We start from the raw sequence: 18321 nt of genomic DNA, 5'->3' as shown, positions 1-18321 counted from the left end.
AAAAGTACTCCAGTACATGCAGCTTTACATCACATGAGCAATGGGAAGGCCTTTCTATTGAACTCAGCTATGAATTCTTTAAATGAAGTTCTATAAGCCTTATAAAAATATCAATATCTTGATCAATTAATATATTAATTCAGGCTGTATTATCTATTCCAGAGTCCATTTCTTGATCCCATTTTATTCTTATCATTTACTTGAATAATTTGTAATATTCTTCTTGTTTTCACTCCTCTGATTTCTAGTTGTGGTAACTGTCCAGAGTTGTGATTATCTGAGAGCTAATGTACTTGACAGATCCAGCTTAGAAACGCCTAATTCCCAAGTACTGTGTGATTGATAGGAAGATGGGTCCTTCAGTCCCTTTATTTTTCACAAATCCTTTATACATACTTGATTTCAGATTGGGATTCAGATTGAGGCTGGATGCTTGGTGGCTGGACCTGTTTTGAAAGCACAAACAGTACTACAGTGGTAGGATTTATATTATTAACCTAACTTCATGTTGCTTTTTATGTTCCTATATTTTATCCTCCTTTCAGCCCCATTAACTCTGCCTTTTTCACTCTCTATTCCTTGTTTACACATTGATATAGAAACTTAATAGAGACCAGATGATAACATCTGTCTTGAAATTATCTGATGCCCCCCATCATGAATGCATACCTTCAGGTTGTTTCAAGGCTCCCCCACCCAAGATTTCAAGAAACCTATCACTCTCCTTTCATGTATTCACCTCCTTCCCCAATCACTACATATAAACTGTTCCTAGGTTCAACAGAGCAAGGCAGCTTTAGGAACTACAAGCAAGGCACATCATGTTCGTGGACAAGTTTGAGTCTGTAACAAGATTTAGTGGCTGGCCTGCTGCAGGTAAGCTGTGCTTGCTTGGTTGGCTATCAGATCACTAGACTCCAAGAGAGGAGGGCTAGCCTAGAGCCTGAGGCTCTGACCTCTTTTTGCTGAAATCTCTCTGCCTTGTCTTTAGAATGGATTCTGCTATGGAGAATCTTCCCCTTTTAAGGAGATGGTGATAATCTGAAGAAGTGTCAAAGGCCCTGAAAAAGGTGTCACAAAGGAGCTGGTTTAGTAGGGGAAGCTGCAGAAAAGGAGATGAGAAAAAAGTGGCTGTCAGCCTCAAGTCTTGTCTCCCTCCTTCATACCCTTTCTCCCCCTTCTTGCTTCTTTATCAATGAAGCATTTTTTAAGGCAGCAGCTCTTTGCCAGACCCACAGCACATGTGGTGCTGTCCCTGCCTCCCAAAGATTTATAAGAGTAGTGGGGGACACTGACAGTAAACAAATGCATGACATGAAGTGCTGCCACATCCATGGTGTATCTATGTGTGTGGGAGATGAAGGGGTACTCAAAGGGAACTTGTTATCTGGGAGGGGCCGCACGCTCGGTTTATTCTTAAATCATCAGAGGTAATTTAGGCTTGAATAGGCCCCAGCACAAGTGTTTACTCATGGTTGCTCTAGGTTGCAGACCTTGAAATAAGGCTTAGAGGAGAAAATCTGTTTCATGAAAATATTTATTAAACAATAAAAATATTCACCTAATGCTTCAGTTCTAGGAAATGAAACAAATCTATTACCTACAACACAGAAAACGATGTGGATGCACAGCCTTGGCTTTCCCACAGAGAACCATGCTTGCTCAAGCTTGTGCTGGGAACACCAAGGTTCTTCCGGTGTGGAACTGCGAGTTAGGTCCTCTAAGATCCAGTCAGGAGTCTCCCGCTTCACTAAGGATGCTTTGTACGAGCAAGCAGGGAAGGAGGAAGAGAACACTCAGCATGTGTTGTGTTCTTTCTCCATTAGACCGTGCAGCAAGAAAGTCTTCCAGGTCTGAAAAAAAAAAAATCCCGAGTATGTAAGACACACTGTCACAGGCCGGCTTTAAGAGACTGAAGCAGAGAGGTCTGTACCTGCTCTGTTAGAAGCCCTGCTCTGCTGGGGCCTCCTCACTAGACTGCTCTGGTGAGGCTCCGAGAATAGATGGCTGTGAAGCCCCACCCCATGCGACAGTGAGCTCCCTTGGCAGCAAAAGGAAGCCTCCACTGTGGGGGTCACAGCTCAAGGAAGAAGATGTGCCTTCCTCTAGCTTTTATATTCCTTTCCTTGCAGCCAGAAACAATGGGATTTTTGTGGAACTTAGAGAGCTGAAGGAGAATTTATTGGTTTTAGGGTTTAGCCCTTCTTATGTAGCATGTGAGCTGACCACAGGTGATCTGTCAGAGAATTCCACACCAAATCATTTAACAATCAGGAGCAAATAGATCTGATTTGAAATGCAGTAACATAAAACAGCTTGCATCCATGTGTTTCAAAGAAGGTCCAACTTTTCCCCAACTTAGTCCTAACACTATGATAGGGAAAGATAGGGCAAAATAGGCAGAGAGGGAAAGAAAAGTTAGGACCTGAGGTCCTTGGATGGAGAAAAACACATATTTTGGAACAACGCTGAGAGGGACTGACCAGAGGAGTAGGACTGACCCTCGGGAGTAAGGTTCCTCTTAAGAATATAACAGACACTTGGGTGGCTCAGTCGGTTGAGCGTCCGACTTTGGATTAGGTCATGATCTCACAGTTCATGGATTCAAGGCCACGTTGGGCTCTGGGCTGACAACTCAGAGCCTGGAGCCTGCTTGGGATTCTATGTCTCCCTCTCTCTGTGGCCTTCCCCCATTCATGCTCTCTCTCTCTCTCTCTCTCTCTCTCTTTCAAAAATGAATAAACATTGAAAAAAAAAGATAGCTGTTAAAAAAAAAAAAGGAATGTAACAGAAACCACCTACTCCCCTTCAGGAATTTGACAATCAAAATACATAACTAAAATAAGTAAACCATAAAACTTATGTTATATGAGGGGCATTATGACCATACCCTGACTCCTCACATGATGGAGTCAAGCCAATCAGGAATAGACAACCCAGCACCTAGAGTTATCAAGCCAATAAGGGTAGGGATCTGAGAAGGAGCAAGGGGGAAGCGGGGGGGGGGGGGGCTACCAGAACCTTCTAAAACAAAGACCCTTGCCTATAGTCATGGACATTCCCTTTTAAATGCCCCCTCTCTGCAAAGACAGTTTTCATACCATGCTTACTTCCTAAACTTATACTCTAATAAACTTTTGTGTGTTTTTCATTTTATTGTGTCCACCTCTTCATTCTTCAAAGCAGCAAGACAACAAACCCCGGGTATTGAGGTAAAAAATCCTGCAATAACCCATTTCCTTGACTAGGGACTGCTTATTAAACAGGAGGAAAGCACCAATTCCTAAAGCAATGGCTGGTATTTCCACAGAGTAAGTGACAAAAATAAATAGTTTCACAGCATTTTGGAGGCTAGTGCCACACCCCAAGGTGCTCACCTTCCCTGTTGTCACAAGGGGGTTCCTCCACAGTAGGTCTCCCTTTGAGCCCTAAGGGTCTATGATTCTGGCTGCCTGTATGGCTGGACCCCATCCCAAAGGTGCTGGGTGGGAGTCCTGGGGTAGTGGGGCCCAGCAGAAGTCTTGGCTAAAGTCCTTACTGAGTGATTACTATGTGAAAACCACAAGCCCCATGGGCAGGGGGCAGTGTCTCTACTAGAACACTCTCACAAGCAAACCTGGAGCTACATGTGGGGAAGGCTGGGCAGGTAAGCATGCAGATGAGGAAGGGCCCAAATATAGGAAACTTCTCCCCAGGACTGCTCAGCAGAGGCCAACCCTGCTGGAAGCTGAGCTATCCCAGCCTGAGTGGCAAAGCCCGGGCTGTGGACGGATTGGTGACTGCAAGGCGGCCCACCGACGGTGAAGCTTCTTGTACTCCTGCTTTTAGGTAATTTAGCTTTAAAACTACCTGGGGTATTGTCTGTTGGGGAATTGCCCTTGGCAGGCCCCCTGGGAAAAGAACCATTAGGGAAGAAAATAAGGTTCCACAAGAAATGGTGTGGCCTTACATTTAGCCCTTGCCATCCCCTATGGAGACTCCTCTACTTACAGGAAGGATAGCCTCATACCTTTGCCAGCAAAGAGGGCCTGTAAAGAAGAGACATATGGATTTGAAAGCCCCACTCCGGCAACTAAGGAGTGTATCTCTGGGCACAGGTGACTTCAACCCCTAGGCCCACCTGGCCCCCCGGAGGCATTCCAGATGATGACTGAACCTAGTCAGTTAAGCTAGAATGGTTCATTGGTTCCTAGGTGCATTGTCTCTCTGAGAATGTATGAGGCATGGGTTTCTAAGGCCTTTTCAGCCCCTTTCTGGCACCTCGGACCAAGGCAAACACATTGTTCTTCTGGCCTCATGTGGTTAGGAGGTCATGTCCCTGTAACTGTTCCACTTGAGGTGTTGAGAAATGGAGGGCCTTTCACGAGAACAGCAAAGCAAATGCTTTGTAGATTATAGATAAACGCAGATGCATAATGGAATAATGTAAGAAGTAAATCTATAATCAAAGGGTATGCGGGAAAGTTAGGGGAAAATCACCATGTTATTTCTTAAAGGTCGTTTATACATAGGAACATTTTCAAAATTAGGTAATGTTAGAAAAACACAGATGACGTATGCTACAAGGAAATCACTAGCATATATAATGCCACGTTTGCTACAATAAATGGGCCAGTTCAACACGCTGCTGTTGTCTCTGTCCATTTTTATTTTAGTTTTTTATATTCATTTTTGTTTTAGTTTTGTTTTATTTTCACTTTTTTGCCGACACCGTTCATCCTTCAGAAACCCCTGGACCTGCTGGAGCTGGACTCCAGCACAACCTGGTGTTTTCCCCCCTCCCCCTGAGCCCACCCCAGACAGGCCTGCCTGCTCCTGCCCTTTGAATGTGAGAACCTATGGTGAGCATGAAACACTGGAAATTAAAAAGCAGTGATAAGCAACTGCAACAGGGACCCACTCGGCACATGTTCACAGGTGGGCTTTGGTGGGACCATCTAGGAGGCTAGATTAAGGATAGGACTGAGGTCAGGCCCACTCTAGGCCTGGGTACCACTTCTCCATACCACCCCACCTTGGGAGAAGGTTGTTTCAGAGTACCAAAACCCCACAAAATAGAAAACCTAACATCTGGGCCCAGAGAAGTCTCCAGAAAAGCTGATGCTAAGACAGGTGCTCACAGTGTACGAAGGTATTTAGGTGAGAAAAGAGTCAGCCCATACTGACCTTCAATGTTCACTCTCCCCTGGTAGAAAGAAACAGGCTTCCCATAGGAAAGGATTCAGGCCCATTGGCAATCATTGCTTATACATAAACTCAAAGGCTGTTTTAGTCAGCTTTGTGAATTTGGTTAGACCAAGGCAGCCCTGCAGGCAGGGGTCCCCAAACTGGGACTGTGAACACCATGTGGTGTCCCTCTCAGGAAGCCCAAGGTCACCCACAGAGCTTAGACAGAAAATATTAGAACTTCTACTGTACATTTATAGGAAAATTTAAAACTAAGCTTAGTAATATTTACTGTATTTATTAGAATCTACCAAATTAATGGTTCTATGGCCCACCATTATTCACATCATACAAAAAAGAAAACTCTGTTACCAATAGATGACTCACTATAATCTGGGATTTTTATTATATACTTATCAAAAGGCCTTTTTTAGACTTGGTCAGACATAGCAAAGATTTTTAAAAAATTTTTTATGTTTATTTATTTTTGAGAGAGAAAGAGAGAGAGAGAGGCAGAGTGTAAGTGGGAGAGGGGCAGAGAGAGAGGGAGACACAGAATTTGAAGTAGGCTCCAGGCTCTCAGCTGTTAGCACAGAGCCCAACGTGGGGCTCGAACTCACAAACTGTGAGATCATGACCCAAGCTGAAGTTGGATGCTTCACCGACTGAGCCACCCAGATGCCCCTCATGGCAAAGATTTTTATCATGTGTATTAGTCCTGTACATATGTATAAAGAGGAAGATATAAGTAAAATCAAGTTTGTACATGCTAGCATGGCAACTGTGTTACCGCCACTGAATGGGGAACAATCTCAGGCATTTTTACTGGAATGGAGTGGGAAATTAAAAAGTTTGGAGACCACCCTGGATGAGTATAACATCAGATTTCAGTGTGAGGTCCAGAACCAACATTCCCAAAAGTTTCCAATTTGCAGATATCTCTGGGAGCCAGATGGCTTTGTCTCCTGCCATGACACCCAGAGAAGCTCACCTATTGGAATGGCACCTATCATGGGAGGGTGGTTCCTGGAGGGCAGGACTAAGGGTTGGTCTCTCTCTCTCTCTCTCTCTCTGCCATACAGCACACTTGGAGCTGGCCAGGGCCAGGATGCTGGAGGGCCATCTCTCCTATGGGCCTATATAGGCTGGTTGTGGCCCAAAGATGTTTGTTTGCTTGTGTGGGTTGATTGGCTGGTGCCAGAAATGTATTTTTAAAATTGGGTGTGAAGTGTGAGGTAAGGCTTGACCTGACCCCAATCTGACATTCACATTACCTGTTTACTTCTGAAGGCACTTGAGTTTGCTATTTCATTGTATCAGTACTTAAGACTAAATCTTAGAATATTAAACTGGTTCCTGAGGCTAACGAAATACTTAATTCTTTGGGACTATGTGTGGGAAGAACCACCCTGTTGGTATATGAGATCTTGGGCTGGCTCAACACAAAGCAAAGGTCCTGGTAGTTGGAATGTTGTCTTTTTTTTTTTTTTCCTAATGTTTATTTATTTTTGACAGAACGAGAGAGAGCGAGAGAGAGAGCGCAAGCATGATGTGGGAGGGGCATAGAGAGTCACAGAATCTGAAGCAGGCTCCAGGCTCCGAACCGTCAGCACAGAGCCCAATGTGGGGTTCAAACTCACGGACCGCGAGATCATGACCTGAGCTGAAGTCGGACGCTCAACCAACTGAGCCACCCAGGCACCCCTGTCTTTTTCTTTTTAACCCTAATTAACTTAATGCTCCTCGATTAGTGGATATTGTTCACAACCTAAAAGACACATTTCTTTTAAAAAAAATTTTTTTAATGTTTATTTTTGAGAGACAGAGACAGTGTGAGCAGGGGAGGGGCAGAGAGAGAGAGAGAGAAAGACACAGAATTTGAAGAGGCTCCAGGCTCTGAGCTGTCAGCACAGAGCCCGACGTGGGGCTTGAACTCACAAACCGCAAGATCATGACCTGAGCTGAAGTCGGACACTTAACCGACTGAGCCACCCAGGCGCCCCCTAAAAGACACATTTTGGTAAACTTGCATATAAATGCTAGATTATGAAATAATTTTTTAAACCTCATATTGACTTGAATACTGTTGATGGTAGTGATAATAAAATAATTTACTCTGTGCATAACATGTAACAGGTTTAGTGCCTTTACATCTCATCAATGGGGTAAATATTCAGCTCTAATTCTGCAGTTGCAGAGACTGAAATACAAACAAGTTATTCAACCTTTCATAAAGATCATAAACATTATAAAAAGTATTTTTTTGGGATTTGAAAAAGTATTTTGGAGGTATGTTCCCACGCTTTTTCTATTATGCCACACTGTCTCTTTAAATGCAAAATTAACAGATGTAAATGGAGAAAATAGTAGAAATAATGATAGTTACCTGCAATGTAGGTAATTGATAGAACCCTATCATTTTGATAGATTGATAGAACCCTGCAATTGATAGAACCCTACAAATGGTTTCTTTTAATTGCAATATAATAATAGGTAATGGCTTTTATGGTGTTTCTTCTTTCGAGCTGTATTTGGAACTAATTGGTCAAAGGTCATCCATTCAATATTTATTTAGAATTATTATTCACAAAGCATTATTTTAGCTCACACCACAAACAAGATTATTTTGCATAAAATTTATCCTTCAACATGTATGTGAGGGTAGAGGGCAGGTTATCCTCATTTTATATAAAAACTGAGAAACAAATAGAGTTCTTCTGAATCAGAATGCCCTTGGAAAGGCATTATATTTGGGATTAAGACAGCCTGTCATTCTTGGACCCAGACAGGATTGAGCAAGAAGGCCCCTTAGAGACCCTTTGGCTTTCAGGTAGCCTGCAGGTGCCACAAGGCCATGATTTTATAGTGTGTTATTTTCTGTTTGTGATTCCTGCATCGAGATGTATCCTTTCACCTCATTATATTATAAACATAATTTTTATTCTGTCTTCCATATGTTTTTCACAATCCTCATAACATCCCATTACAGGATTTACTTACCTATTACTCTGCTGTTAAATTTAGAATATGGTCATATTTTCAATATTCTAAATAATACTATCAAAAATATTTCTTTAGTTTATATTGATAATTATTCTTATAGGATGAGTATAGAAATGGCACAATAGTTAGGATTCACATCCTGAACGCTTGTGCACTGTTGGTGGGAATGTAAATTGGTGTGGCCACTATGGAAACCAGTATGGAGGTTGTTCAAAAAATTAAAAAAAGATGGGAATGCAAGCTGGTGCAGCCACTCTGGAAAACAGTATGGAAGTTCCTCAAAAAACTAAAAATAGAACTACCCTATGACCCAGCAATTGCACTACTAGGCATTTATCCACGGGATACAGGTGTGCTGTTTCAAAGGGGCACATGCACCCCCATGTTTCTAGCAGCACTATCAACAATAGCTAAAGTATGGAAAGAGCTCAAATGTCCATCGATGGATGAATGGATAAAGAAGATGTGGTATATATATACAATGGAGTATTACTCAGCAATCAAAAAGAATGAAATCTTGCCATTTGCAACTACGTGGATGGAACCGGAGGGTATTATGCTAAGTGAAATTAGTCAGTCAGAGAAAGATAAAAATCATATGCCTTCGCTCATATGAGGACTTTAAGAGACAAAACAGATGAACGTAAGGGAAGGGAAACAAAAATAATATAAAAACAGAGAGGGGGACAAAACACAAGAGACTCATAAATATGGAGAACAAACTGAGGGTTACTGGAGGGGTTGTGGGAGGGGGGATGGGCTAAATGGGTAAGGGGCATTAAGGAATCTACCCCTGAAATAATTGTTGCACTATATGGTAACTAACTTGGATGTAAATTTAAAAAATAAAAAATAGGGGCGCCTGGGTGGCGCAGTCGGTTAAGCGTCCGACTTCAGCCAGGTCACGATCTCGCGGTCCGTGAGTTCGAGCCCCGCGTCAGGCTCTGGGCTGATGGCTCAGAGCCTGGAGCCTGTTTCCGATTCTGTGTCTCCCTCTCTCTCTGCCCCTCCCCCGTTCATGCTCTGTCTCTCTCTGTCCCAAAAATAAATAAACGTTGAAAAAAAAAAAAAAGATTTAAAAAAAATAAAAAAAATAAAAAATAAAATAAAAAAATTAAGGGGCGCCTGGGTGGCGCAGTCGGTTAGGCGTCTGACTTCAGCCAGGACACGATCTCGCGGTCCGTGAGTTCGAGCCCCGCGTCGGGCTCTGGGCTGATGGCCCAGAGCCTGGAGCCTGTTTCCGATTCTGTGTCTCCCTCTCTCTCTGCCCCTCCCCCGTTCATGCTCTGTCTCTCTGTCCCAAAAATGAATAAACGTTGAAAAAAAAAAAAATTAAAAAAATTAAAAAAAGAAATGTCATATGATCCAGCAATTCCACTTCTGGGTCTTTATCCAAAGGAAACAATCATACTAACTTAAAAATATATATGCACCTCCATATTCATTGCATATTATTTGTAATAATATGGAAGCCAAAATATGGAAGCAACCTAAGTGTATATTGATGGGTGAATGGATAAATATATGATATAAATATGCATAAATATAATATAAATATGATATAAATGTGGGTAAAATATGTATATTTATATATAAAACACAAACACACAACAGTGGAATATTTTTCAGCCACATAAAAGAAGGAAATCTTGCCATGTGTCACAACATAGATGGACCTTGAGGACATTATGCTAAATTAATCAAACTGAGAAAGACAAATACCATATGCTCTCACTTATATGTAGAATCTTTAAAAAAAAAAAAAATGGAACATAGCTACAAGAACAGTTTGGTGGGTGCCAAAGGCGAGGGTTGGTAGGTGGGCAAATGGGTGAAGATCAAAGGTCAGAAGGTACAAATTTCCATTTGGAAAACAAATAACCAATGGGATTGCAATGTACAGCATGGTGACTATAGTTAATAAAACCATATTGTACATTTGAAAGTTGTTAAAAGAGTAGATCTTAAAAGTTCTCATCACAAGAAAAAATTTTAACCATGGAGGGTGATGGATATTAACTAGACTTAGTGTGGTGAACATTTCACAATATACACAAATTTTCAATCATCATCTTGTACACCTGAAACTAATGTAATGTTATATGCGAATTATATCTCAATTTTAAAAAAAGTATATGACAAATTTCAGGGATGTCCTTACGTACTCCATAAATGGTAGCAATTTTAGTCATAGATTCATATTAGTTATTATTCACAGAATAATGTTAATTATTATATCAATATGCTATGGTATGTTTCTTTACAATATTTTTAAATAATCATTGTAAAATATATCTTACTTTATATTTATATATATTTATATACCATACTATATTATATATACCATATTATATATTATATATTATATATGTATATATACATATACCATATTATATTGTATATATTTATATACCACATATTTTATATATTTATATATATTTTATTTTATATGTATATATATTTTTATACCAACTAGCCTCTCATGATTATCTCTTAAGAAATAAATATCAGACCCTGTTTATTTGCTGTAGGAGTTAATTCCTCTAAGTCTCAGTTTCCTCAAATATAAAAAAGTATAATAATACCTATTTCGTGGGCTTAAGAGAATCGGATGGGATAAAGTGTACGAAGTGCCTGAAATATACCAAGAGCTAACAAAAACAGCCATCATCATCATCCCTCCTATCATAACCACTGTCAGCACAGCCACCACAGTCATCTGCTATGAAGAAGAATCAACAGGCCAAAGAGTCCAAAAGTGTTGCTGTGCTTTCTGCACCTGACAATTCACTCTGAAACATGACTATTTCATTCAACATTCATGAGCAGAAACCACATTTTGGAGCCATTTTCACTGTCCTTGGCAGACAGCATTCCCAGCCTTGGATGTTTCCAAAGATACAAAATAGTAAGCAGAGAGCCTGGGACCTAGTCTTTGCCCTGCTGCTTCTGAAACCAAGCTGGCTTTGCATAGGAGACTGGGAAATGATCACAGCTAATCCCTTCCCCACATTACTGCTGGGAGTGCCAGTGGCACGTGGGAAATGACTTCACTTGTAGGACTACACAGGTTCCACCTGCAATATCGGTATCTGTTCCCTAATTTGTGTGTCCTTTCTCTGGAGCACAGAAGGAACAGCTAGTGAATCACAGGTCAGCAAACAGCCCAGTAGGAGAGGGGGTGCTTTGGGAAATGTGGTGGGCATGACAGAGGGAGGGAAAGATACAACGTTTTCCAATACTGTACTATAATCACAGTCTCCCTACTGGCACCACCCACACCATGCACAGCTGGATGAGAAGGGCAGGGCAGGAAGTGGGGTTGATGGGTTGTACCTTCACTAAGCATCTTTGACAGGTAATCCTACCCAAGGCTGCAGAAGAGGGAGAAAGGTATAGGAATGTGGGTTGAAAGCTGAGCATTCATTCAGTGTGCTCCTCCACTACTGGCCCCACCAAGAAGGCAGGGGCAAGAACTTGGTTTGGAGGGTTCTTATCCTCACTTACTGCTGCTCCTCCACTGCAGTCCTGACAGTGGACAAAGGGGTGGGAACTGGGGTTGAAGGGCTGTGATATCATTAAGTGTGCCCTTCAACTGTGGGATTTGCCCAGGAGCAAGGACAAAGAAGGACAAGAAGAAGGACAAAGGAGGAGCATAAAAGGGGACTTAGGAGTTTTGACTTCTCACAGCCAAGGCCACCAGGATTGACTGAAGAGGGCTGAGGGCTGTGCCTTCATTAACTGCTCCTCAGTGAAGTCCGGTCAGAGCATGCTGAAGAGGGGAGAGAGTGCAGGATGTGGGATTGAAATGCTGTACCTTCTTTAACTGTGCCCGTTGAGGTCATAGCAGAGTGTTACATCTGTTTTCTGACCCAGGAAATTTCATGTTTCGTACTGCGTTTTAAAAGTGAAACACTTGTGGGGCGCCTGGGTGGCGCAGTCGGTTAACCATCCGACTTCAGCCAGGTCCCGATCTCGCGGTCCGGGAGTTCGAGCCCCGCGTCGAGCTCTGGGCTGATGGCTCAGAGCCTGGAGCCTGTTTCCGATTCTGTGTCTCCCTCTCTCTCTGCCCCTCCCCCGTTCATGCTCTGTCTCTCTCTGTCCCAAAAATAAATAAACGTTGAAAAAAAAATTTTTTTTTTTTAAAAAGTGAAACATTTGCACGAAGTTTGCTCCCTGCTCAGAATCCTCACAAATGAGCGTTCACCCCATGTGTTCTCCACACCATACTGGCTTTTAATATGTGTGGCAAGCCTGAACACCTTCTTTCCCTGGGAGTACTACCTGGTAGGCCCTAAAGGGTGGCGTGTAGCCATTCATCCCTGTTCCTGTCCTGCTCCAATGCCCTCCTCATTTCACACTGGAGAAGATGGTGTTGGTGTGGTTTAAGGAAGTCACTGGAGATTTAGTCCGGTAAATCAGTCCGGTAATCTGTCTGCCAGGCTTGGCTCGGTTTACCAGCTTGTGTGCTCCCCAAAGTAGGCTCACTGAAAGGATACTTGAAGAACACTGGAAATCACTTTTAAACCCAGCAATCGGGACATAGTAAATTTAGGAATAAAAATTTAAATAATAATAATGATATGCTGATAATCACAGAATGATTATATGTGATTCACGACGAATGTGACTTTCCTAAGTGATGAATTTTTGCTCATTTCTGTGTCGCCTGGCACAGCTAGATCTCTGCGGATAGGTACAAAGGAGCAACCACCTGCGTGTGTGGACTGTGCTAATAGGAGGCGGGTACTCTTACCGCAGCTGCCGGGTGTCTGGCGGGGGAGGCAGTGCAGGGCTGCGAAAACACACCTGCAAAGGCGGCAGCCGAGGAAGGTCCAGGCTCCATGCTTCACCGAGCCGCATTCGCTAGGGAGGCCGCAAGGTGGAGTTAGCCTTGCCTACGCGCATGCGCTCCCTTCTCCCACGCCCATCCACGCCCCACCCCGCACAGGCCCAGCGGCCGCTCCCATCCACTCCCCGCTCCCCTCCCCCACACTCCACCTGCAAGCCCCCAGAGTCCGCTCCCCTCCGCCACGCGCAGCCCCGCGGGTTGCCCCAGTGCCCGCTCCAGGGCCCCCGCCCCATTATCCCCGCCCCACCGACCTAGCAGCCCGCTCGGTGACGCGCTCACCTGTGCCTCTGGTCGTGCTCGCAGTAACGGCCGGTGAAGTGGGCGGGGCACACGCAGAAGCTGCCCAGCACGCAGGTGCCGCCGTTACTGCAGCAGCGCAGCAGCTGGGGCTCACCTGTGGGAGAGTCGCCTGGCTGTCAGCCTCCGCCTGCCGCTCGGCTTTCCGCGTTAGACAAGCCCGAAGAGGGCTTCGCGAGATCACCCCGGAAAGGCAATAAAATTTAACTCCCTGCTAAGTGTGTTTGCTCAGGCAAACCCTACTTGTTAAGTTAAGGATTAAAAGCAAACTGCCAGGGGTACCGGAGGATCAGGAACCAGTCCGAGGACACGACGAGAATCCCTGCCCCCAGCAAGTAGGATTCTCTCTCTTCATTCCTTTCACATGTTAAAGTCAGGCTGTGACCTGCCTGGACAGTGATTAAAGACAGGCCTCCCGGGAGGGGACCACCCACCGAGAGAGGACTGTAGAAAACCCTCTCACCTCCAGCCCTCCCGCCAGAAAGACCGCCTACCCCCGCCCCCAGCCTCCACGCCCCGGGATGTGGGGTCTGGAGGCTGACAGTCTGCAATAAGCCAAGCAAGGGTCCCCTATTATCTTGGGTTGGGAGGTTGTTTTGAATATATTTAAATCGCAGTTCTCTGGACCTGAGCAGATGGAAAGTTTTATCAATGAAATAGTAAAACTTTTCAGAGCAAAAGAACACCTCACTAGGAAATAGTTTTCACTTTATAGTGTATCATCATTTGAAGATGATAAAATGTGCTTTGTTGGATTTTTCATTTTATGCTAAATTTATTCCAGGTTTTTCTCAGATCCTAAATCTGCAGACCACCGACTGAGATGACCACAAAGGTAATGTGGGCGCCTTCGCGACTTGCAACTTACGCTGTTGGAGATCCGGGAAGTAGGGACGTGAATTCTGGGGCTTCCAGCCATTGGCGCTTGCATTCACCTCCCCAAAATTATTCAGGGTCCAGTTGAGTGTTTTCTGCAGGAGCTTTTGGACTGTAGCATTGTTGATTTCTTCTCTGTTACCTTTATGTTTCTCTCTTTGATAACCTTTTAAAAACACCGAAAATATGAGACTGATAATGATTAAGAAACAAATAGGCAATAAAAAGTAAGAGACTATAAATAAAATGCTTCTTACTGTTGTTTCCCAAGTGGATGATCTGTAATGCCAAACTGGTAAAAAACAGAAGCCTAGAATATTTAAAGGAAATTATTGAAGTTTAAAATATTAAAAGTATAAGTAGAAATTTACATATGTTCAAAATGTAATGCAATCATATATAAACATAAGTCTATACAATATTTAATGTGTAATAAATATTATGCCATATTTTATAACTTGTAGATTTTAATTAATGTTGTCATGACTTAGAAAGATTTTGAGACTAAAGAAGTGTACATGTCCCTTAATGAGAAGGAACAAATGTGCATGCATTGCAGTTTATTCTGGAGGCTTTTAAATGCCCCTCTTGGCTCTCAGATCTGGATGATCTGTGTCCTTACCTAACAGGGTGGCTCCGGACCATTTTCCCACTGACACGTCTGCTGTGAGAGTCTCCTCTCATCCATACAGTGAAGACCAACTTCCAAGGAGGTCGAATATGACTGGGTTTTGTACTTGAAGGTGTCTTTACTCCAGCTCTTGTAACAACTGCACTAGGACATAAAGGTGGATAAGTAAAGAAGATATGGGTATTTCCTATCCTCTGCCTAGGCCATGAGAAACAACAGTGAGATCTCTGGGTTCTGCTGTGGAGGCCCATTAGGCAATGACCTGCTGTGACAGGCAGGGCCCATGCAGAGCCTCCAGGACTGTTCCCTCAATGAGATCTGGTGGGGTGGGGGGTGGGGGGTGGGGGCCGGACACTTGGACTAATTCTCTCCCCAGTAGTGTTAACAGTGTTGACAGCGGCAGGAGTGGTCCACCCCTGATGTAAAACATTTGTGGCTAAGGCAACAAGCCTTTCCCTCACCAAAACAACAACAACAAAAGAAACAAACAAACAAAAATTAAAATCCAACATGAACAAAACCTTTTCACAGGAAAATGGAAATTTTATATTGCATACTCCTTGTACTGGTGGTGAGAGCCCAGCTAGAGAAGGGATCCATTGTGTGGGACATAACCAGCAAGTGTGGGTCCCAAAAGTCTTGACTGAGAAACATGAATATAAAGAGAGACATTTCAACCCCTATTTTCTGAGGATGTATCAATACTTTAACAGACTGATTCATTTCTCTGTGCCCAGCATGGTGGTGAATATGATACAGCATGCCCCTGGGGTAGCGTTATTATTATCCCCCATGTAAAGGGAGAGGCAACAAGAAGCTTAGAATCTAAGTCCGTTGTGGCACTTAGATCTTTGAAAAATATGAAATGTACAGATTTTATAAGAAGGGGCCTACAGTGTGCTCAGTATGTGAAGACTACTGAGTATAGAGGTGACCCCCCCCCCCCATTAAGCTCTGAATCCAAGAAGGGAGTGATTGCCAAAATAAGGACCAGAGGCCCTTTTATCAGCACTGAGGAGGATACCTTGCAACTCTGGGGCAAATTGTTCTGTGATTTTAATATAAAAACTGCTTTCTAAAAATAGCATGCTTCCTCTGAGGATGAAATAGTCTTTGATACTTATTTAATTTTTTAAACATTTAATATGAGGTTTATTAAAGAGGCTGTTACATAAACCAATAGGGAATTGGTGAGCCTGGCTGCCATGGGGCCTCCCAGGGACTGGGTCTGTGAGCTGCCAAGACCAGGTCAAGACCAGCAGACCTGGCTAGGCAAACCATATGGAAAATGATACCTCACACTTTCATGGAAACATCTGTAACTGGAGTCATGACAAATACACTTTTAAATTTAATGGTTATTACTTGTGAAGTGCATAATTTAGTTATATATAAAAGGGGCACCTGGATGGCTCAGTAGGTTGAGCATCTAACTCTTGGTTTCGGCTCAGGTCATGATCTCTCGGTTCGTGGGTTGGAGCCCTGCATCAGGCTCCATGCTGGAGAAAGTAAGTATGTTTTATGACTTCAAATCAGGAGAAACTTTTATTTGAGCAAATGGGTTGTGCTAAAGTAAAACCATGTATAAGCTAAAGGATTATATTTCTTTGAATAAGAAGATTTAAAACTGTTCACTTTGCAGGATATCGAATCCAAGCCTTTCTGATAACATTAAAGATCTAAGAATAATATCTAAAATCTAATCCCCCCCCAGTTTCTTCCGTTGAATTTTGTATTGTGGACATTATTTTTAAATTTACAATCTGATTCTTTTTTTTTAAGTTTATTTATTTTGAGAGAGAGAGAGAGAGAGAGAGCAGAGGGAAGGTCAGAGAGAGAGAGGGAGAGAGAGAATCCCAAGCAGGCTCTGCGCTGTCAGCGCAGATCCCGACTTGGGGTTCAAACTCATGAACCGTGAGGTCATGACCTGAGCCAAAACCAAGCTTAACCAACTGAGCCACCCAGGTACCCCTGTATTGTGGACATTTTTCAACATACACAAAAGCCAGGATAATAAGGATTCAATAAACTGGGGTTTATCGATTAAGTATCAATTTTTGCCAATCTTATTATTTCTCCCAAACATATATTTTTTTCTGGAATTTTTTTAAAGCAAATCTCAGACATCATGATATTTTCTATTCAAATAACGTTTTGAAGATATAAACTTTATAAAAGGAAAATGCAGGGAAAGGAAAGGAAATGTCTTGACAGCAAGACAGGATTGAGAGTCTAGAAATATGGATGGAATGTCCCACTAGCTGTTTGCTTAAGACCTAAAGTCAGCTCCAGGGAGGGAAAGGGCTGATGGCCTAGCAGTGAGAAAGCTGCTGATACCTATTTTTCAGTATCCTGTCACTTGATCTCATTTACTTACAGGCATTATAAAAAAGAGTTTTGCATTTCATGGCAGAGGAGCCCAGGTTTGCTTAGTTAACAAGGCCCAGCTGGCCAGCTGGAAGGGGCTGTCTGGGAGCAGCTGTAAGCCTAGTGAGGGGGCAGCAGATTCCCAGCTCTGGGGAAGGTTTTTTCTTGTTATCAGTTATAAATAGATAAGATTAGAGCCAACCCACTCACCAGACCTCCACTGGTACTTGTGACTCATTTTGAGCTGATATAAAGTGTGTGGGAATTGGGGCACCCGATCCCAAGATTAGAGACTACCCCACCTCTGTGTCCACAGTATATCAAACAATCTCTTAGGGAAATGTTCTGTAACAAATTAGGTGTGAAGGAATTCTCTGAGAGTGACTCTAAAGCAGTAGTTGTCCATGTGTGCTGCTCATTGGGGTCTCTGGGGAAACTCTGAATCCGTACTTAAGCCACACCTCAAGCCCTGAGCAGAGCCCAGCATTGGGATTTTTTTTTTTTTTAACCTGCTAAGGGGACTCCAGTATTCAGCCAGCACTGTGATTCTGCTGTCTGTGTTTTATGTGACTATGTGTTCCCAGTGATGGGAGTGCTTCTTTCTTGTTGCATTCCTGACTTTTAGCTCAGTGCCTCATGTATGGTATCACACAATCTGGTGTCATTTATATGAATAAAAGAATAAATGGATTATTATATTTACACTCATTTTTCAGTGAAGAAATTGAGATCTAAGAAGTTAAGAAACTGGCTTGGGGATGTATGACTAACAGCTGTGTGGAGTCTTGAACCCAGGTTTATCTGATCTAAAATCTTGTTTGATTCAAGTTGCTTTAAAATTATTGTGTTTAATGTAGACCAGGCATACTATACTCACTGAATTACACAGAATGCTTTATTTTATTGTCATCCATTCTTATGACCTAGACATTAATTTCTCCATTTTATAGATGAGAAAAGTGAGGTTTCAAGAGTTGAGGACTTGCGCAGCACCTCTCAGCACTGGCACAGGTGGTCAAAAGCTGAGCTACTGCTTGCAACCATAATAGCATGCTGCTGCCCCCTGAAGCAGGCTAAGGGCTTCTGAGTGGGCACAGTGGAAAAGACTAAACGGAGAGGCACTGCCCCA

General features: G+C 42.9%; 1 protein-coding gene across 1 annotated transcript; it reads right to left on the bottom strand.

Annotated features, from left to right (window-relative positions):
• Nucleotides 1-1519: 1519 nt before the first annotated feature.
• On the bottom strand, nt 1520-17430 carry CFC1 (cripto, FRL-1, cryptic family 1). Its single transcript, XM_045475125.1, has 5 exons — nt 17403-17430; nt 14113-14486; nt 13301-13434; nt 12926-13035; nt 1520-1853 (listed from the first exon to the last, which is right to left on the bottom strand). The coding sequence occupies exons 1-5, from the start codon at nt 17428-17430 to the stop codon at nt 1732-1734; spliced, it is 768 nt and encodes a 255-aa protein (XP_045331081.1). The 3' UTR covers nt 1520-1731.
• Nucleotides 17431-18321: the final 891 nt, after the last annotated feature.

Source organism: Leopardus geoffroyi, chromosome C1 (assembly GCF_018350155.1).
Source record: "Leopardus geoffroyi isolate Oge1 chromosome C1, O.geoffroyi_Oge1_pat1.0, whole genome shotgun sequence".
Classification (NCBI taxonomy): Eukaryota; Metazoa; Chordata; class Mammalia; order Carnivora; family Felidae; genus Leopardus; species Leopardus geoffroyi.
Note: the sequence above shows the minus strand (reverse complement) of the source record. Positions and strands in the feature narration are given on the sequence as shown.